General features: G+C 38.9%; 2 protein-coding genes across 3 annotated transcripts in view; both read left to right on the forward strand.

The window, feature by feature from the left end:
• The first annotated feature begins 1,949 nt into the window (after window positions 1-1,949).
• LOC145233355 (uncharacterized) lies at window positions 1,950-19,367 on the forward strand. Of its 2 annotated transcripts, none has more exons than XM_080098068.1 (4): window positions 1,950-2,600; window positions 16,673-16,904; window positions 17,033-17,099; window positions 17,851-19,367. In XM_080098068.1, exons 1-4 carry the CDS (start codon window positions 1,973-1,975, stop codon window positions 18,346-18,348), a joined length of 1,425 nt encoding a protein of 474 aa, XP_079954194.1. In that variant the 5' UTR covers window positions 1,950-1,972; the 3' UTR covers window positions 18,349-19,367. The 2 variants fall into 2 exon arrangements, with proteins under 2 accessions (XP_079954194.1, XP_079954195.1); XM_080098069.1 differs by lacking the exon at window positions 1,950-2,600 and adding an exon at window positions 12,513-13,410.
• A 959-nt stretch (window positions 19,368-20,326) lies between these two features.
• LOC145232852 (uncharacterized) overlaps window positions 20,327-21,887 on the forward strand; it is a 32,291-nt gene continuing 30,730 nt past the window's right edge. Inside the window, exon 1 of the mRNA XM_080097531.1 lies at window positions 20,327-20,352. Within this exon, the coding sequence (XP_079953657.1) occupies window positions 20,327-20,352 (26 nt within the window). The remainder of the gene's footprint in view (window positions 20,353-21,887) is intronic.

Raw genomic sequence — 21,887 nt, forward strand, 5'->3', positions numbered from 1 at the left:
TGAGTCGCAACGTTTGGATTTTATCTGTATAGCAGGTTACAAGCTGTTAATGACATTGTCATACCTCTGCATGGTGCCGATTAAGGAATAGTTTAAAGGGGAGTGGTTATTGTTATTATTTTTGCACGTCCTTCTTTGTACAACTTTTCATGAATAAAAGCGTTACTTAAAAAATTTAGGTAAAGAAAAAATTGCAATATTATACCGATGTTTTTATTTCTAAACTTGCGTAACAAAGCTTTTTTCAGGTTAACCTTTAACCAGTTCGCATCAACACCTCGCGCCAAATTCATATACAGTGCGATTGTGACGTGTGCCGAAAGGTCATTGTGACGCTTTACGTGCGCCAGAGAAGTTGGTCCTAACAGCGAGTAAGGTTGGCAAGTGCTGAGGCTACTGATAAGTTGCTGGATTAAGTAGCATTGAGGATAATTTCAGGGATTAAAGTCACAAAACGTGGATGCCGGTTTTGTGAAGTGCGACATCTAATCTATGCCTAGGATTTGCTCCAAATCCGATATTACTTGAATAACTGGATTTGAGTCGAGTTGTTGCTTTTACTAATTAAGAGAAACCGCAGTAGTTTTTTGAACCTTACCTGGGTCTTATGATACTGGATACTGCGCCCCAGATGTAACGCTTTAAAACATCACTAAGTTTGCTAATTACTAACAGCTATTGTGTAATTTAATATCGCTGTTTATTTTTAAATTACATTTAGGTGTTTTAAATCGTTGAATTTTCGAATTTGTCGTTGAGTATTGAAAAGCTTTTACGGTCAAAGAGATAACTGTGAAAGATTTGGCGAAAATGATTCAGTGTCCGCCATTTTGCGTTACGTTGTACTCGTTTTCGTCCAAGAGAGATTAAACTTATTTTCTGTGAGATCATTGTTCTCTAAGTCGATTTGCGTGTTAACATAAAGCTACTTCGACTTTCTTGTAAAAAAAAACACAAAATGAATACGAATTTTGTGACATGAAAAATTTAAATATTCGAGCGACAAAAAAACACATATATTTTGCATATATGTTATAAAGCAACGTCGATAAAGGTTTTTTAGATGGATTAATCTTAACTCATTAAAACTGTTCAATACTGCATAACACGATATTTGCAATACGATAACTTTATGAAATCACATTAATGATCTGTTGGTAATGTTACGTTTCCTATAATTTATGGATTTTTGTTCTGGTCAGATCTACGTTTGTTTCTAGTCAGGACAAATCTATCTGCTACTTAATTTTAGTCTATTTTACTAATGCTAAAGTTTGTTGAAAAAACATTAGCAAATACCATCTTATGTATAATGACAAAATGCCGTTTTTCATGACCACAATATACAATATCTTCTTTTGATCAAATTTGTTACCAAACGGAATCACGTTCAATTTTTGTTTTCTTTAGACTACTTTTTATCCTTTTAAAGTCCACTGTGAAAAGTATTGTCTGTATGTGTGCCGTTTGAAAAGCGTTAGAAATGAAGGTCAAAAGCAACGTTGCACTTTAAGTGTAGTTTCACCTTTTTCTCATTGAAGTTACATTTGAAATATCGAATACTATACCTGCAGTATTTTGTTATAGGAAGCACACCTCAAGGTTTTTCAAGCAGGGTGCACGTCCTTATTCCTGCTGGTCTTCTTAAGTTGGTATAATTTATCAAATAATTACTGCAACTAACAAATAAAGTTACAGAACATTTTCACCAGTAAGAAATAATTGAAATCAGTTACAAGAGCTCAAAATGGTAGATTTATTTAAATTTTCTAATACTTTTGAAACCATAGTACACCAGGCTTAAGGGGTTGTACCGCTGGTCATCAAGCATTTCCATATGGCAAGGCGTAAGCTAGAAACAAATGTTAACGCTTCAGGGCTAATCCAAGTTATGAATTTATGTTCATCTTTGCTAGTTTTAACCATTAATGTATCATATGTTTAGAAAAGCTATGTTCTTACAGTAAATATAATGGAAACGACTTTGAGTGAATCTACTTTACTGAATTATCAAACTGAGGCGTTAACAACATCCAGCGTCCGTCAGAATCTCACTGCACAGCAATCGTCATCCCACCACGAAGGCAATTATTACGTCACAAGCAATTGTGAGGTCAACAACGATCACGAGGAAGAATCCTTTACCACATTACAGACTCCAGAGCTGACTAATCTAAACGCACAAGACCCAGCGCCAAAATCGCAACAAAAACAAGAGCTTCCAGAACATTCCAGTTATTACCAGTTCGAGCCTGCTCAGCACCAAGCCCCAGCCGTCAATCACTCGGTGAACTTCCATCACCAGCACACAATCCACATTAAGCAAGAAGTCACTCTCCAACCGAAAGTCATGCAGTCATTTGCTGCCGGACCGCAAATGTTTGAGCCAAACGGCAGTGGTAGCTTCCCACAAAATCAAGGGGCTGATGGTGGTCATCCGATGTGCTCTTCCGGCTATTCTTCATCTCCACCCGCTCCCTCCAATCCTTACTACTTCCAGTTTCCCACCCAACAGCAACCAGGAACTTCGTCCGAGTATTGTGGAGACCCTTCGCTTGTCCACCAGGTGTCGCAACTTAACGTGGAGACGAAGTCAAACGGTTGGTGAACGATTGTTTTATTTTTTGAATTTATTGCAATTTAAACTATTAGCATTTATAATTAACACGAGGGTGAATGGTTGCTGAATTTTTTGTATTACTTCCCAAGTTGTTTTGTTGAGAAGAGACCTTTCTCTTCTCAAATGTTTACTTTCCTATATAATAGCAGAGATTTAAAAATCAAAAATTGTACCCAAATATCAAAATCAGTACGCCAAAAATATCTACTCACTTCAAAACAATATTATGCAAAACACTAAATTAAAGTCGCCTAAACAAACAAAGACGAAAAAATGTCAACAAAGTAAACCTTATGAATGTGATAAGATAAAAAAGTAAAATTAACTTCACGGTAAAACAGAGAGAGGGCATCACAAACTTGTTCCAAGATCGTTGTGGGTTATTATTTTCGCGTGTGTCAAAATTGAGTTTGGTTGTGCCCAAATTCAGTACAATAACATCATACACATCAGAAACCACAAATATTGGACACAATCACATTGCTTACAACAAATATGTTAACAAACTCTTTGTAGTTGGTAAATGCAGCATACTCTATACCAGCGCTCTTTAACCTTTTTTCCCGTTGTATACCTTTTTGCAATTTTCAAGCAACTTTGTATACCCTACACATGGTAATTTTTAATTGCGCACATAAAGTAAAACAGTCAACTAATAGTTACGGTACTTGCCTGGTCACGTGAATTATTGTTATACTAGACCAGGGGTAGATAACTTGTCGCCGTGAACATGTAAACTGAAATGCATGTACTGGCGGCCGTGATGTAAATAAAACACGGTACGTATTTGGATTGTAAAACTAGTTTGTGGGTCTGGAAAAAATATTATCAGCCCAGAAGCCACTCAATCTACGGAACAAGCTAGAAATTAAATTCGCTATCAGGCACTATTAGGAAGGATTTACCATTCGACCATTTAAAAAATCAGTTAATTTTGTTTATTTGACTTCATCTCAAAAAGTTCGAAAAATCCTATTTCGTTTTCGCAATCCGTTACTCCAGGAATGTTAAAAGTAAAATCTCAGAAAGTAACAGGTAGATGCTTATTGCTTCATAATTCACATTGTTGGCGCAACAATCCCAAACTGACGCAATAATGTTCACAACAAGCAGGTCAGTCTCACAGGTCATGAATGACGATGCTATGCCTTCCTGCATTTCATACAAAATAGTGACCTTTAATAACACTGACCGCAGCTGTATTCCCTTCGTATACCCTTTTTCAGTCGTATACCCTAGTTTAGATGCGGTATACACTTGGGTATACAGTATACCCGGTTGAAGAGCACTGCTCTATACAACTATTACATTTCACCGAATTATTCAGAACAAATACGTTGAATTTTTTGGTCTGCAACAGCAAGGCTAAGTTATGATCGCAAATCTTACATCTTTTTTTACTTTATGACCTTTTTTGTATACCGCCAAAAAACTATGTCATAAGCAAATGCGTATCTTTTGTAAAACCCATTAATCCAAAACATTGACGGACTTATCTTTTTTTCAATTTCTGTACAGCAGTGGGTATTACTTCGCGCAAAAAAGTTTCGCAGCCAATAGTCGCATGTAGTAAGCAGGTAAATTTGCCTTGTACGTGTGTACTGTTTCGAGAAGTTTTAGTGGTATTTTTGTCAATAACTGTTGGGTATAATTTGACACTGTATTATCCGTTAAGTTCAGATTTTACTGACGTAGCCGTTATCTTTGAAGATATTGTTTTGATAAAAGGAACCTAATCCTAAACGGTAAAAGTATCCGCCATTTTGTACACCCGCCACCCATCGCGTACACCCGCAACGTAGAACACGCAAATTTAGCTTTTTCTGACCTTTAATTGCGTAAAAGTGTACAATAACTACGTGTAATGGATCTTAGAACATAACATTTCTCCCCGTTGTTCATTTCGTACTCCTTTTAGATTCTATAAAACTTTAATTTGCCCGTTGGATTTTGAGTGTTTGCTGGAGGGCTAAGAAAGCTCTCCAATGTGACTTACGGCGTCTGTCGTCCTGTCAGTTGAGCTATCATAGCCAGTCTCGAGTCAAAATGTTTACATACATTTTAAATCATTGTTGAATGATGAATATGTTTTGCGCCCATCCTTTGTTGTCAATAATTTTGAGAAAAATACCCGTTTTATTCATGAGAATTGTGATCATAGAAAATATTCAATTATGCAGCAGAAGAGAACAAAATGATGTTGTTCTTGTAAGCACAAAACTCTTGCAACATCGTCAACAAATTGTACTCGGGGTGGAAAAAACTTTCTTTTATTCATTTTGGAAACCGTTTTTTTCATTGAAAGTCTCTGACTAAAACACTGCTCTTGCAAACTGACCAACATAGTTTGTCAACTATGGTGCCAAAGGTAGCTGTTAATTTTTTCTCGCCTAATTTTTTCCCAACGTATAGCCGCAGATGTCGTCGAGTTTTCTGTATTTTGATTTTTTGTTTCTTTCATAAAATATATATCAACTTTGCTTTGAGCCACCTTGTTAATTTGTGCCTTTTAGAAAGCTTTTTGGGGAATATTATTCATTTCAGGTAAGGTTTCATGAGATTCGTTTTTACATTTTTGTAAAGCTTTCCGAAAGCGTGTGTGTTAAAGGCTTGTGATGTTTATTTTTGGTGCAGCAAAAACCAAAACAAACATGGCATTCTAGTTTCAAATGTAGGTAAATCCATTCAGGTTTGTTTGTATGCTTTCCCTTTTCAGCGTTTGCAGTTTCGTTAGTTCAGGAAACCCAGAAACAACGCCAATCCACTTCGCCACAAAGTGCAGATAGCGGAAAACGCTTGTTTACTGCAAAAAGGGTGGGTGGTGGTATTCCGGGCGCGCTCAAACCGAAAGGGTTCATTAAAAAAATAAAATATTTATGTCTTGGGCGTTTTACGGTCGGCCGAGCAACGCGGTTTGGACCAGAGAGGCCTCGCCGACGAAATTACGGGGCCGGTTCGGGGAGCTACAAAGGTCGCGTACTGCCGAGTTTGGCTGAGCGAGAACAATGGACGCTTTGGCGGCAAATAACCCTCCAAGGTTTTCATAAACAAACTAGGACCGGTCCGCGGAAATTGCTCCACCGCTCGACGAAAAGGAATCCTAGCCCGGTATTAAACCGCTCAACGAAGCAGTGGCTGGAATTTGGGTTAAGAGCCCCCTACCCCCCTACTGGCCCATCAACCCCCCCCAAGCTTGCTTGCTACGTGAACCTGATTGACGTCATCGTACGGGTTGCAAACGTCTGATGCATATTTCAGTGACAGTTTAAGACTTTGCGGATATACACTGGCTGGAGAGCATATGTTCTGTACTTTCAAATAAGCAAAAAACGGGTATTTGCATTGTAGTTGGTTGCTTATCTTTTGATAAACTACAGTTTGATATTGATTGAAGTATCATTAAAATAAATTCTGAGTTTACCAAGAAACAACAACCACAAACTAACACACAAAAGCAGTGTAATTTTGTAGTTTGAAAATGGTGTATAACATTTTCACGAAATTTTACGAAAAGTATGAGGAATTGCATTTATGCTTTCTGCGGTGACCAGTACATATATTTCTAATTTTCACACAACACCATTAGAAATTGTAAAACTATAAAGAAACAAAATTGGTTGTTTAGCACTAAGCACCCTGGTGTTGTAGCAGGCCAAACAATTAGCAAATTAGCCGCTTTGACTCGAAGAAATCGGCTTTGTCACAACCATCAAAATCTATTGTGAGAATTTCCTTTGATCATCCGGACTCCAACTGTTTGCAATCGATTTTCTATTATCATGCCACACAATAACCACACAATTGACAGCGCACTAAAATCAACATAAAAGAGTGACCAAATCCATTGGGAATGGTTCTACTTTAGCGACGTTGTGTGAATCTTTATTTGTAACGTCAAGAACAGTATTAATGTGAAAACATATTTTCAAGGTTTGTAAAATTTAACATTTTTATGGATGTCCGTTTATGTTGCCGGGATCGAATCAGATTCGGTCTTGTGAAACCAATTTTCACTTTGTTTTGCATAACAGGTTAATATTTGCATTTAACGAACTTGAACTACCGAAAAATATCCGTTTTTTGTTATTATCATCAGTTTCAAAAATGCTTTATTACCTTTTCGACAGAAAAAATTGAAACTGCCATTAATAAAAAAAGTTCTTTATTGGGAAATTAAAAATATAGGAATTAAAAATATCACAATTTGACTCTTAATCGTTGGTTTCGTTGGTCTAACAAGAGACCAATCCGTAAAAAAAGTATACGGTACAAGAGTTAAAACAGGTGTATTTGTTATGTTTGTCCAACCCAAAACGATATTTTGTATCTTAGCCTGCTTCAAATAACAGTTAGTCTTTTAGATATGAGAAAACTATTTTCAATTGTTTTAAAAAACTGTCAATTTTAACAACAACAAAACACAAGCTTTTAATCCGATTTTCGACTTTCTGATGAAGTTCTTCGATAAATGCAATTCGATTCCAAAGATTATCTCAGCGATATGAGCGATAAATTCCCATTTTGTAAATCTCTGTAAAAATAGATCGTGCGTGTCAAAGATTGACAAACTGATTTCCGTAATTTTAAATATGAACTGAAACTAATAATTTAAATAAAGTTTACTAAAAATTTATAAATTTACTTGTCCTACTTATAGCACAAGTGCCGTAGTTTCTTTGTCTACACGTAAAAAAGAGACATATTTTGTTTTGAGACAAAATCCATAAAGTTTTTCAAAAAATGAGGATCAAAAGTTGTTGCCATCAAGCTGTGCCGACAAAACAGACAATCAATGTCGCTTTTAACTTAAAGCTGAATTAGTTATTTATTTGTGATCGTGATAATAGCCCACATCTCAAAAATTCTTGTGCATGGATATACACATGTAATTGGTCAAAACATTTCTGTTGGTCAGCGGTTTTTATGGTTGGGAAATTTGGTGGTCTATAAGCAGGAAAACATAAAATTCCGCTGCTTACATGACAGTTCATAATCCTATTATATCGATCGGATGTTGTTTCGGGCAAGTTTCTATCTTTTATTGCCCAAGGCGTTCGACAATTTGCTGCAAATCTCGAGCACATTTAAGCAAACATTAAAACTTTGCAAATATTGAGGGATGTTTTGCTGCAAGGCAGATCGCTTGTTTAAACAAGGTTACGTTCAAGAAATTTCCACCATTTTGTTGAAAATCTTTATATTTTACAGTCTATTGGTTCTCTTCAAAACCAAAATCTTAAGGACGCTTTATTCCGTACAAATACTGCTTCTTCTGAACAGTTTGTTCATATATTTTGTAATGTTTCACACAAACGAACAGCGTCAGTTTTTCGTCAGCCTTTCTTTCTTCTTGATGCGTTTTTTTGTGATATGGAAATCCAACTGCGTTCTTTGACTAAAACGGCAGAATTGTTGTGTTTATAAATTTACTAAATCGTTTGGTTGCATTTTTTTAAACAATAGTTACAGCGGAAATGTTTGCAAAACTGTTTATTTATTTTTATTTATTGACTACTGCAGTTTTCATACTTTCATTGATAAATGTTGGATTTTAAGATGAGTTCTAAATAATATCAAATAACTTCAAAATTAGCCAATATCCGCAAATTTCTGTCTTTTATTTGGAAATCGATATTGCTAATCGCCAGCAGAGTGCCCACGTTTTTTTGAAGAATAATTTCCGTTTGTTACGATTGAATACTAATATTATTTCTTTTGTTAATGTAAAAAAAATACCGGTTTGAAACAACAATAAACGAATAACGGTTTTGTAACAACAAATCTTTTATTAATTAAAAAAAATCTGAGTCTTTTGTTGGTGCTGGGATTTTAAGATTCAAGCACCAATTTTTTTGTGATTTCATTAACACTTTTGATTCAAACATTTGTTTCTTAAGAGGTTCATCAAAAGTTTTGGTTAAGATAATTGTTCTCTTGCTGCGCGGAAGCCCCCGTTTTTCAAAGGAGTCTGGTTTCATAACGTTCATTTCCCACACGGGAAGAAAACCTTTCACAGAGCGTAAAATATCCAAATATGGCACAATCATCTTGTGTGGGTAAACCGAGAGCGGAGCCAAGCAGAAATCCGTTTCCATTCCAAAAATGCTATTTAAAAAGGATCTAAGATCGAAGTGGCACAAATGTATATGCGTCAGGTTTTCGCATCGCCGGGCCCGTAAGCCCAGCGGGATTTACTGCTCCGAGTTTTTAGACAGCATCATTCTGGTCGAGTTATCACGTTTACACTCCGATGTCAGAAGATATTCGCAATTACGGTAACCGTGCTGGCGCGGTTCACTCTATGGTTTAGGTTCTGCACAGAGTTTAAACAGACACTTTTATTAGCTTTTTTGCTGAAGAATTTGTATTTAAAAGCCTTGTGCATGTTAAATTAAGCGCTGCACAAGTTTCGGTTTTCGGAAAGATTTAAACACCCCCACCATCCTATGGGTGCCTTCAAGCGCACTTATAAATATTGTTTATTGTAGTCATTGTTTCAAAGATTTGGTCGACACCCGACTATTTAAAAAAGCACTGCAATTTTAATAAAATCGCTTAACTTTGATATTTCATGTTCCATTGCGACATTTCCATTCCAAATTATTCTGTTCGCATATTCCGTGGTAAAAACGTCTTTATTGAGTTGCGTTGAATTGAGTTTCTTTCGCTAGTTCATTTTGTTATTTTATTAACAGATGAATTTAAAAGTTCTGACTCAAATTCGCCTCAATTTATTTCCTCAACTAGTTTAGTCTGTTTATGAAGGAATTTCTTTTCCGTCCAAACTTACCTGATTTACCTCACTTAGCGGGTGATCTCACGTTACGGTGTTTTCCGCAAGGCGGGGACAAAGAGACGTGCGTGGCACGCAAATATCACAGTGGTGCGTAAACTTAATTTAGATTTCCATGCAAAGTCACATATAAGTTGCAGAATTTGACAATTTTAGGCACATTAAAAAAGATTAACAATATAATTTACACCTGTTCGAAACCTTGTTTAGCGCTCATTGCGTTTCGTGAAAACAAAGAAAAAACTCCATCCATGTACAAAGTTGTGCATAAGTTGTAATTTATTTATTGTTAACACCGGATTAGTCGTACCCTATATGTCGAACATCAAATGCTCTCGATTTTAATATTTTGAAAAAGTACGCTGATTCTATTCGGTAAAGAGGAAAAAATGCTCAAGTATTTCTGCGTCGAAATTATTCTCGATATCCTGCCGCGCCAACGTCAATCTCTAATATGAGTCACGTCACATAAAAGTTGTAGTGGCAGTAGCTGCAGTACGTTTACCATCCATCCACCAAATGTGCCCTACCATTATGCCCGTCCTGTTCATTCGCTAATACCACAAAATACTTTTTCCGAAAATGAATCAATTGATTTTTGGGTTTGTAAATGGGTCAAGCGACATTGCGCCAATTAGCTGCTGTTAGGTCTTTAAAACTACTTTATATTGAGTCTCGCCTCTTCCATGCGTCCGGATATTACCTTCCCATTTACCTCTAGGGGGCAGTAGCAGGCCAATCGTTTTAAGTTACCACACGAGGCGCTCGCAAGTTGTATTACAGGTAGCAGGGAATTCTCGCAACAGACCTTGAATGCTCTCTCTCTCTTTACCCTTATTAAAGAATACTAGAATGCGCACAGATGCTCTTCGCTGTGTTAAAGCCAGCTCCGTTGTGCACGCGCGTAGTAACATCGCCTACCGAGCGTTCAACGGTCCTCGCAGCACCAACACTCGAAGGCAGTTGGTTAGAGTGTCCTGCGGGCTGCTCGACAGTCTTTCACTGCTGAGGGCCTCAAGTGCATACAGGTCTTGCTGCGGCTATGTCGGTTTACCGAATTAGACAGGCTTTGATGACAAAAAAATTGGGCTGGACTTCGGCACCTAGATGTTTCAAGGCAGATTTTAGCTGGATTTGATAGGCGGTTTGGGTTTGTTTAGCTGATATGGTTACGGGTTTAGACTAGGCGGTCGCGAATTGGACTTTGTCGCGTATAAGCTGTAGTTCACAGGAAAGAGCGGCGTAGGACATTCGCCTGTAGCAGGATGTCACTATTCTTATCGTTGCATCTCCGTCATGTTTTTGCATAAGTTGCTTCACCGTGTTAAACAGGAAGCAGTCGCCATTTAGGTGAGTTTTAAGACAGTTTTAAAGATAATACAGACCAGCTACTTTGTACTGGATTAAACTTTACACCCAGATTGAATCTAAGAAAAACTAACGGGTTGAACATTGTGGCGTTGGTGGCTTTAGATTGACAGTACGTGGTGTAGGTTTCTATTTCTGTAATGAACATTGTTTTGCGCTTCAATTTAGACTGGTTTTGCTGAAAACCTATTGCCAGAAATTGCGGTAAAATTATTTAAGAAAAGTTGTTCCATTCAGTAGGATCGATTCGTTTAAAAATCTTTGTAGAATACCACACAAATTGCTTGTTTAGGATTAAATTATTCGACCTAAATACTGAAAATGGATTTACTGTAACACATGCGCATTAAGATTTTCTTTTGTGCCATGCCTGTTATACCGAAGATGAAGCTTTTGAAAGAACACAAGCACATTGCCAATGATTTGCAAGCCATAAGTGCTACATAAGACAGCCTCAGTTCTGCACGCCATGCAAGAGCCCAGAGCTCTAAACTGTTTCCCACCGCTACGGGTCGATTGTTTGCTTGCGAAGGCCGCTTTCCGAGAATGCACGCCTGGCTGTATAGCAGTTTGTTTTGTGACCTTTTGTGCTTGGCGATGGCGGCCGAACCATGTAACTCATATGTCCAAGATGCCGGACGCCTAGAGGCTTGGGCTATCGAGTTTGTTATATCCTGAACTCAGAAAACTCTATTTATTTCTCACTGGATGCACAAATTCGTGTGTATAGAAGAATTCTTTTTGCAATTCTACGATTTTTAAGATATAATGTGCTTCTCTTCAAAAACAATTATTAAAATTGTTAAACAAAAAAAATGACGGTTTTAAAGTTGTTGTTGATTTATTTTGATTGGTCGCTTAAATTTTAGAGTCTTATTGTACATTACGGCGCACTCCAATTTGCGAACGTTCTTCAATAAAGCAATGTTGTAATCGCATATTGGTACTGGCATTGCACGTCAAATAGGGTGGATTTATTTCCTACAGATAAGTAATTTTATTAAACCAGTGCTTTCATGTGCAAAATCAGAGACGAATTTGCATTGCCTTTATGCATTTGATCTCAAAAGCCAAATTCGTTCAATCAAGGGAAATAAAAGCAAGGCGATTGATTAACGAAAATTACAACACATTATGGGGGCTATAAATCCAATCACTATACCGAGCAATCATTGCAGATGAAAGATGAACGCTAAGCCGGGGTGCGATTATTCGATGCCGGGTCTGATATATTAATTGTCTGAGGGGCAGAAGGCATTGCTGCGAAACAGGCGACAACGCAAAGGAAAAAAGCGCTCCGAACGGGTGTGTACTGGCCTCAAAGGTGAGGGGAGTCTGCAATAGATGCGCAGACCTTGCAAAGCGAGACATATCGGGTTACTGGAGAGATATAGCGACGATGAAGGGCCACCTTTACGAGTTGTGTTGTTTATGGTTACTGTCGAGTACGATGTTATGTAAGTTGGCATTAGGCTTCTAGAAAGCGATGTGTTTGATTGTTGGCTTGAAAAAAGTTGTGGATATTGGATGCTAACTTGAGGAACGTTGTTGTTGCGTTATTATGGAATAAAATTGAGTTTTATTCACAAATATAAATACTAATACTTTCGAAGTATTTTAACGATTGCAGCTTATAATTATTGTATTGTATCAAATATTTCAACAGTAGAAAGAAAAACCAAGCAATTTTTATGTTTCAAATTATTTACATCTCTAGTTATGACTCTTATATGCAAATGTGCACAATTTTGTTTCAGTTTACAGCTGAGGTATAATTTAGAGGCTATCAGGTTAGAAATCTGCTGCTTACGCTCGTTGCTTGAAAAACGTGCACCAGTCAAGCAAAAGTGTGTGCGCATTACAAAGATCCGATCAGGTCATCGAATCGGGCAGTATACGCGGCCGAACCGGCAATTTCTTTGCTCTTTAAGGACCAACCTAATCTCAACTGATTGCTTTGTCACACTTCGGAGGACAAGGATCGTCAGAAAGGACAAGGGAAGGCCGTGAATTACCCCGTTAAGGATGGACTACCGAACTGACATATTCTCATCACCAGCCGCCGCTGCAGCAGCAGTCGCCGCACATCAGCCGTATCACTATTTAAATCAGCAGCCCTCGAATTATAACTACTACGCCTACCACAACAACGGCTACATCAACGGGTTTTCCAACGGTTCGCCATCATCTTCACCTACGTCAAATCCACCGGCGATTTTTGGGTCGTCTTCGAGTAGCCAATACGGTTTGTCACAAAACAACGGTGCCACATCCCCGTTTGCAGCAAACGGTCTTTCACGGTACGCCGGCAAATTTTCAACGGGATTTTCAAAACTGAACAACAGCGTCTCTGCCACCACTGTGTCTCCCCTGCACCCGGGCAGCGGCCTGGCGTCCCTTGTGGCGTCCGGTTCTACATACGCCACAGCGGTTAGGGACAGCGCCGAAACGGCAAACAGCAAACTTTCGCGACAGAGCGACACTTCTTGTGACGATAATAGTAAGAATTATTTTGACGAATCTTGTGAGAAAGACAAAGACACTTTCTGTGGAAAATCGAAAGACGTTCACCACACCACTCCATCGCCGTCCAAAAGCATTGAATCTACCGAATCGTCGATAATAGAAGGTAAAATTTAAACCGCTTGGCGGGAAATAGCTTATCGCTAGCCGGCTACTTGCTGCAAAGTTTCGCGACGCGGCGAAAAAAATTCAAAATGGCGTCGATGCCATCGCGTGTCTGGCGACCGGGTTTGGTTAAAAATCAACTCTTAGATCAATCTTTCTCATCATAAGTTGTGTGGGACAGAAATTTGTAAAGAACTCTCATAATTGTTTCTCAAGTTTCTTATTAAAAGTACAAAATCTAGTGTCTTAGTTTGGAGATCATTATTAATGTTATACCTCGATGTGGTCAGAATGGAAAATCTTAACCCATACAACCCGTGACTTAAACGACAATGAATCGATTGCCAAATCAAAATTTAACGCAGTTATGAAACGGTACGAAATAGCACACACACACATATACCGAAAGTATTTCGTTAACGATGGAAATCCTAACAGCATTCATTTTCAAACAATTGAAAGAACCTTGAATTCTTATTCAATTCATTATATTCTTTCAACCCCTTGAGCTATTGGCGAGCTGGATAAAAATCCACGGCTCTCGGCTCATCGCTACTTGAAGGTTGCTTATCGGTTTCTCTTGTCGGACGTTGGCCAAATATTATCTTTTACGGTGTCATAGAGCACCCGAAGAAAATTGCAACTGTGTTAGTGAGTTTCAATCCGCTCTTGTTCGGGCGGGGACAGATTACTAAAGCTTATGACAGGGTAATACGTACAAGACGACGGATTAACCAATCGAAATATCCGCGGATTTCCGACACTAATGATTTAACCACATATGGTTTTTATGACCCAGTGGCAAAACCATTAACAACTTGGTCTAAATTTATATGTTTCAGCGTATAGTCCACGTTTCCCGACAAAACAAAATGATATAATTCCTGTCAAAAAAAGTCTCTAATGTCATATTCAACATTCTTTGATGAAATGAACGCAAATACTTGTAAGGCATATTTAGGTGTTTAGCACCAAGTATGACATTTTGTGGGTAGGGCTTGTAGAGAAAATTGCAAAAAAATATGCCAAATCATTTCGATTTCCCCTCAAACAAAAAATGTCAATATTTGTAAACAAAGTACCATCCATGTTAAGTCATTACATTCACCACCCTAATGGCACGGAAACAAAAAAGTCAAACTAATCCTGATGACCGCGCAAGTTCCATTAGCATGAGACATTACATTCGTCGGTGGCCGGAGTTCCTAATCTGCCTGGCCAGAAATGCATGGCCACGGGCCGGTATAAAGCTCCAACGTGGAACCGGGCTTTACTGGGTGTGTTAGAGGCTTGTAGAGATTGAAGCGCATGGCGTAAGTGGACGACATAAGGGCCTTCAAAAATCCCAGGGTTTTAGCCCAACCCTCCCCCGGTAAATCCCTTGGATCAGGCCCTCCCTGTGTGCTCTTAGATTCAATGCGATCTCGTTGCGCTGTTTGGGTGATGTAAATGTCTTGTGACGCAGAACAAAGGTTTTTGCTATGATAAACGTGTGGGCTTTGAATAGAGTTTCCCTGTGATATACATACTTCCGTACTAGGGTTCAAGTATTTGAGCCGCATGTGCTTATTAGATAAGTCGAAAAACATTATTTGGCCTATCCCCCAAAATCCGAAAAAGAGCAAAAATTTCTGTGATCTTTTTCCAAAAGCGAGAGGCTCAGGTTCAGTTAATCGCTGTTGCGGTAAAACAGTAAACTTATATCGATGAAAATTTGACTTTTATCCATTTCAGTATCCACCTCGCCCGCATAGAGAGTTCAACAGTATACGATGTCACGCTGGACCACCTATATTGATAATCTCATGGGCTTGATAGTATCGCGCTTTTCCAGGCGTCCGATAAAGTAATGTTTGGGGAATAGCCTCGACCGCTGGCCAACCGGTTGCCCGCATTGTATCCCCGCTGATTAACTGTCGCCGGCCTTGAAAGCACCGCCGAGTTCGCGAAAATGTCACAGACTCACTAATATGACTAAGACGCCTATTGTCCTGATTCGTTGCCAAAGTGTTGTAGTCAAATCCCGTATGAAGATGATTTAACGTATCTTGACGGCAGTTTTGTTAAGAGTCTTATTAGACATAGGTTACGATTTTTGGTGCTTTAGTATCAAGTTTGGACGCAGAACTTATTGTGTTTGGTCATTTGTTAGTCCAAACAATTTATTTTAGATTGAAATTTGGCTCCATAATGTAAACGTACTTATAAATTTGACAAACATTTAAAGTTTTTTTACCCTGATGAAGACGACCTGTATAGGACGTCGAAACGTCGGAATAAAATTACATTTGCCAGAAGAGCTCTACAAACTTGATTATACGCTTTGAATTGAACAAAACACTTTGAAACTTGTTTCTATTTGATGAATAATCCATCCAAAACCTAACGCGGTGTATATTTTTTTTCTTATTTTTTTTCAATTTATCAATATCGATATTTATCTGAGGCCATTTTCCGTATCCGCGTAATCGGATAAAGATCTTTCAAATGTCGCGAGGACGAGCAAATTGCGGATCAACGCGATGAAATTGGAGATCATTAATCTGCTTAGGCAGATGATATTTCCACCTTTTCGCGATGAGCTTTGACACCCCGAGTGCGGTTATTGAACGATTCCGGCTAGGAGAGAGTTGCTGATTTGCCATTCGATAAACGAAAACGCTGCGTAGAATTAATTCGAATCAGAGCTTTATCTACACATCATTGTTTGCGATAAACAGCTATAATGTGATTGAAGTTTCGCACATACGGGCGTCCATTTATCGTAACTTAAATATGTTCGTAGTTTTTGTAATATGGAGGCTGGGCTGTAGCTGTTTGCCATATTTGCTTTGCTTACTTAGCGCCAAGGCGTTGCAGCCCCTTTGAGGATCAGTTGTGCTCAAACAAATGATAAGTTAAGAATTTGGTGCCGAGTTTGAAGTACATAAAAGGGAATGCATATTTGTTAACTTATCTGCTTGCAGTTGTAACTTGTAACCATAGGTATGCCCAAAGATGATTTAGGTGTTCATACTTTTTGTAAAAAAACACGTTTTACTTGCGTGAAATTAATATGCAATCGTGCAAGGAAAGTGACAGTAAAAAATACTTTGACCCTTGGCCAAATTATTTAAAATTACATTCCACACAACAATACTTCAACAAAATTTCATCAAACATTAATCACAACAAAAATATTTAATTTCAAATGATTCTCTTTGCTTGATGAAACATATTTTCGTTTTAACATTGGGTTAATCGGAATTTATGTTGATATTTAGACGAAATGGCGGACAAGCAAGCTGGAGATCTTGGGGGCGCTTCAAGTCCTGGGGAAGATAAGAAAAAGACCGGAGCAGCTACAGATGGTGAAAAGAACAACACAGATAATGCTTGCAGTGATGATGGATGCGCTGAGGGCGGAGACAACAACAGGAGGAGACAGAGAAGACAAAGAACCCATTTTACATCCCAACAATTGCAAGAACTTGAATCAGTGTTCTCAAGAAATCGGTAAATTGCTTTTTGCTGTCAAAATTTCATGATCAAGCGTGTAAATAGTTTTTTTCAGTCGTTGTAAACGCAAGTTTTTTTTGAAAATATTTTGAAAGTGTTGTGAAAATAAAGTGTTTCTATTTAAGGTATCCTGATATGACAACGCGTGAAGATATTGCTCGTTGGACCAATCTCAACGAAGCAAGAGTGCGGGTAAGTTTAAAAATTACATTTGATTTCCAAATGCTTTGTTTGAACTTGCAACTCAAAAATTTCTACTTCTATGAAACAATTCCTACCAAGCAAAAATTGGTCAAAAATGTAAACACCAACGACTTAAAATTTAAAATTCCGACATGTTTGTTTGTTGCCTCATCGTCCCACAGCTCGACTTAATCGTGTCACGCCTGTGATAACGGCGAGTGGCTACGTCACAACCCCAACACGTCACAGGTGTTGCGCAGCGACGACGAGCGGTTAGCTGGCGTGTTTATTTATAAACGATTGCTACTTGGCTCGGCGCCAATACACATCGTAGTCGCGCGGCCTGTCCAGAGGGTCAAGATGTCCACTAACGACAGCCCACGCGAACTTGTGACCTCAGGCACAGACTGCTGCGTCACGTGGCGTTGGATCGATGAATTTGGTTGCCCATGAAATAGGGTCCGTCGACCTTAGCTGTTTAACGACCTTGCAAACGCACGTTAACCAATAAGTTGTTTGCGACGAATTGCACTTTTCTTTATTCATACGTAGTTAATTTTCAGTGACACATAAAAAATTGACAATATTTTCAGTCAAAAATATATATTCTTTTACCTTGCCATTCCAAATCGTAAAAAAATCGTAAAAAATAGGCAAGTTAGACCATAAAGGATGACCTTTCAAGTGTTACAACGAATAGTTAGTTTGTAAAATACTTTTTCTTACTTCTGACTCTGACGCTTTGCATCTGTTTCTGCAGGTTTGGTTCAAAAACCGACGGGCAAAATGGCGCAAGCGCGAACGAAACCAACTCAACGATTTCAAGGGTTTTGGTCAGTTCAACACCTTTATATCGCCATACGACAGCGATTCACTGTACCACGGGTACAACTGGGCGAGCAAAATGACTGCAGCTGGCGGGACCCTGGGTGGCAAAACCTTTCCATGGGGTCTCAACTCACATATTAACCCTTTAACGACCCAAGCTCTGGGGTTCCATAACCCTAGCCCCATGGCAACCAGCATCGCAGCAAATTCAGTGATGCCCAATATGAACATGGGTAACGGACTGACTGGATTGGGCGCAGCGGGCTCTACAAATGCCAACCCCGCATGCCACTACAACCCAGGTGTTTCCCCGTATATGTATCGAAACGGCACAGATCCATGTTCGTCATCAATTACGTCACTGCGCATGAAGGCCAAGCAGCATTCGACACCCTACTTTGGCTATCCGTCGTGCGAGTACGCGCCATAACTTTCTGGTGTCATATGTGAAGAGAAACGATGTAGTGTGTGTAACGTATGTCCCTCGTCGTTGTCGTTTCTTGTTTTTTAGCTTTTACAAAAAGACGAAAAATTATTTAAGCGCCATCGCTCGCTGCGTCCGGCCATTTTTCCTATTCCCTTGCCCACAACTTGTGTGGCATTGGGCGGAAATTTGGCCGACGCGCGTCCATTCATAAAAAAGACGACATCGGCCGCCGAGTGAAGCAAGGTGATGACGTGGTGACAATCGCGTTGTAAGTTCCAAATCGCGTCACCACAAAGCGCGCCCTTCATCTCTAGAACAATATATTTTCTACATAGCGTTTTGTTACTTCGAAGCTGAACAAAACCGTCAACAAACGACGACGATATGCAGTTTCCCCCCGTTGATGTTCCTTTAAAAGCGTCGTCGTATTCATTTTTGCCCGTCGTGTAGCTGTGTACATAATACGCGAAGTGTAAGAGCCCGCGCATTTTTTACCCAGAGAAGCAGCCTGACCGATATATATTGTTGTATCCTTATATTACTTTGCATTGCTGCAGCGCGTCTGGTATTATTTTTATCGGATCGGGTTATGAGTGTTGGCGTTGTCTATGCGCGTAAATCGCCGCATCGCCCGTTCGAACAGTTGACGATCTTATCGAATTTTTACCAGGCCGTACTGCTCCCCGCTAGCGCCTGAAACTCGTACACATTTATCGCACAAACCGCAAATCCCTATCTCCATTTGAACATTTACCGTTGTTGTATTTATTTGCCCACGGACAAATCTTAAATCATGTTTTCAAATTCTCAAGTTTCAGTTTGTTTGACTCATATATGTTTGTTGCGAACACTGTTTTGGGTGAAATCTCATATGTGACTCTTCTTTTGGAGTGGGCAGGAACTTCAAAGTGACGGTATTTGTCTGACGTCATTACCCATTGACGTCACTATTGCATGTCATCTCGAGTTTGATTTGAATTTGTGTTTTGCGCCGCGAAGACGAATAAACGCAATTTAACTTGTTTGTTTAGTGTTTTACAAAAATGGGATTACTTTTTCGGATAATAGGACTTTTTATAGACTTCGATAACAATAATGTAAGTACCATTTTTTTCGAACTGTTTTGCACATTTTAGCGTTCCCACCCTGTGAAACAACAGCGAATTTTGTTTCGTTTCCGGTCCTTGCTCCCTTTCCGACCTGAAATAACACTTCAGTCTCGATGGACTAGCTCTGGTGCGAACAGTTTGTAATCAAACAGCCGTCGATTATAAACAAACGTTGAAAAACAAGGAAAACGGGTCCCCAGGGCTGGGTGCCGTGGTGTACTGGGAACTGGCGCACGCCTTGGTTTGATGCCTTCGCTGGCTGTTGCACATTCAACTGTTTCGGAGAGCGATATTGAAAAGTACCAAAACAGCAGCGAGTGTTTAACGGATTGCAACGATGTTTTAAAGAAAAGTGGACAAAAAGTTAAAAAAGATAAGACAGGTTTAAAAAGGCGAACATTTTGTAGGCGTGTACCTACGAGAAGCTGTAGCATAAGTTTTCAGTCTTAGTGACGAATTTAAAATTTTTAGTCAGTTAAGATGGCCAAAAAAAGGAATTATTAAAATCCGTCAAAGCATCACGGTATCGCGCCCATCTTTATTTTCCAACCGTGTCTGTAAACGCGCACGCCGCGGCGGCGATATCTGACGCGTAAATAAACGACGTTTAGTGAGTTGTCAATAGCCCGGTCGGAATACACAAACGCGTCTGACTGTTACGACATAACGGGCACGCGTGGCTGTGGGACAGTGGCGCGCATTTAATTTCATTACCGCTATTTTGGCATTGACGAATGCATGGAGCGCGAAGGAGCAATAAATTATCGCTGCCTAACGACTTCCAATCAACATCTGCTATAATCGAATCATTTAGAGCGAGTCAATCGAAACCGTTTGATGGCGAAGTTTTGTAAAAAATGCCCTCATGACTTATGACTGCACGAAAACATGCAACAAGGTATGTACCTAAAGTGCCACAATTATAACAAGTTGACTATTCTGAAAACATACAGTTTAATGTTTTTGTTTAAATAGCCTATAGAACCATAAAGTATAAAAGCCATGCCGCGAACGATTGAAAAGAATTCGAGATGATAAACAAAAAGTGTCACCGCATAATCTTCTGATAGAAATGAAGAAATTAGCCTCTACAACAAAAGCTGCCCAGGTTTAAAAAAAATACTTAAACACGCGTACATAAATTTTCCGCTTGTTTTCACGCAAGGTCATATTTACAAGAAACTATACCAAAACAGATTGCTCTTTAATATATTGACGATTAGTTGCAAACCATAAAGCGAAAATTTCACCAAATTGGGAAAACGAATTCTTTTGTAAACGCATTTACTGCAAATATACCAAACAATAATTACATGAGGTGATCACAATACAATTGTTTATAAACCGCCTATTATTTTATTCTCTTTCATGCAAACGCCGCCCACAGTCCAGCACGGCACTTGTTATCTCCTGAAGCTAGCATTCAACTAAAACCCAAAATCGGCTTGTGGTTAAAGCCAAATCTAGTCAGTCATTCTAGCCCATATTCCGGATTAAAATAACCTAAAGTCTGATGCTAGGCTATATCACGATTAGATCGTACCTTCTGCAGTGTATGGCTTTTGTTAACGGAAATTTTACGGCGTTTTAGATAATTTCCGTGTTGTTTTGTGGGTAGCCATATCTCAAAGACTAGCAGCTCACAGTAATACAGCCTAGTTTTAAGTTACCAACTGGCCTACCAAGCTAAGTTAGCCTGGAGCAGTTTAAACACAAATTATACATTAGTAAAAAAATATCTGCCACAAACTGACAAATAGATTAAAGCTAAACATACTGATAAATCGAGACTGCTGTAACTGTAATGACAAGAACAAATGTTATGACCAGAAATTAACATTGTAAAAACAATAATTTGTGATGTCACAAACAAAATGGCGCTCTTTATTGGCAGTTTCGCTTGGCTAGTTCTTTGTTGAGGGTGGATACGAGGTGAACAGGCTATCAGGCGGCTGTCTTCTCCAATTGAAACGCCAATTTAGAAAAATTGTCTTCAACTGCGGTAAATGTGTTATTTGTTAAACTGTGCGGTAACAGGTACGACATCTGTAAAAAAGAAAGTCAGCTTATGGTTTAGTTATAAAAATTTGACCTTATAAAGTGTGTTTAAATAACAATAGGTTGATTTTATTGGTTATTTTTCGTTGAAAAAAGATACAGCCATGATTTTGCTTGTAGATTTGGTTAGTTTGATGAGTTACATGAAATAAATGTGACAAGTTGTTTACGTCCGAGTTAGCCGTTATTAGGTTGAAAAAGCAGCCCTTAATTAAGGCCAGACCCTGATTTCAACATCACCTTGGGGTAAAATTTATTGGTCTTACAAAACATAGGCTCTATACAATCAATATAAACAGGTCTGTTGGTGATGAGTTCATGCAGTGGTAAAACAATTAGTTCAGGCTTGTCAACTGAGCCCGCCGCATTTGTGTA

The sequence above is a fragment of the Phallusia mammillata genome, chromosome 6 (genome assembly GCF_965637545.1).
Source record: "Phallusia mammillata chromosome 6, kaPhaMamm4.hap1.1, whole genome shotgun sequence".
In the NCBI taxonomy this organism is placed as follows: Eukaryota; Metazoa; Chordata; class Ascidiacea; order Phlebobranchia; family Ascidiidae; genus Phallusia; species Phallusia mammillata.

Excerpts from the sequence above, each read along its gene's own strand:
- LOC145233355 (XM_080098068.1), top strand. The coding sequence starts at position 1,973 with ATGGAAACGACTTTGAGTGAATCTACTTTACTGAATTATCAAACTGAG. Across the intron at positions 16,905-17,032 it reads TCAGTGTTCTCAAGAAATCG|GTATCCTGATATGACAACGC; the intron begins GTAAATTGCTTT and ends TTTCTATTTAAG. Across the intron at positions 17,100-17,850 it reads TCAACGAAGCAAGAGTGCGG|GTTTGGTTCAAAAACCGACG; the intron begins GTAAGTTTAAAA and ends CTGTTTCTGCAG.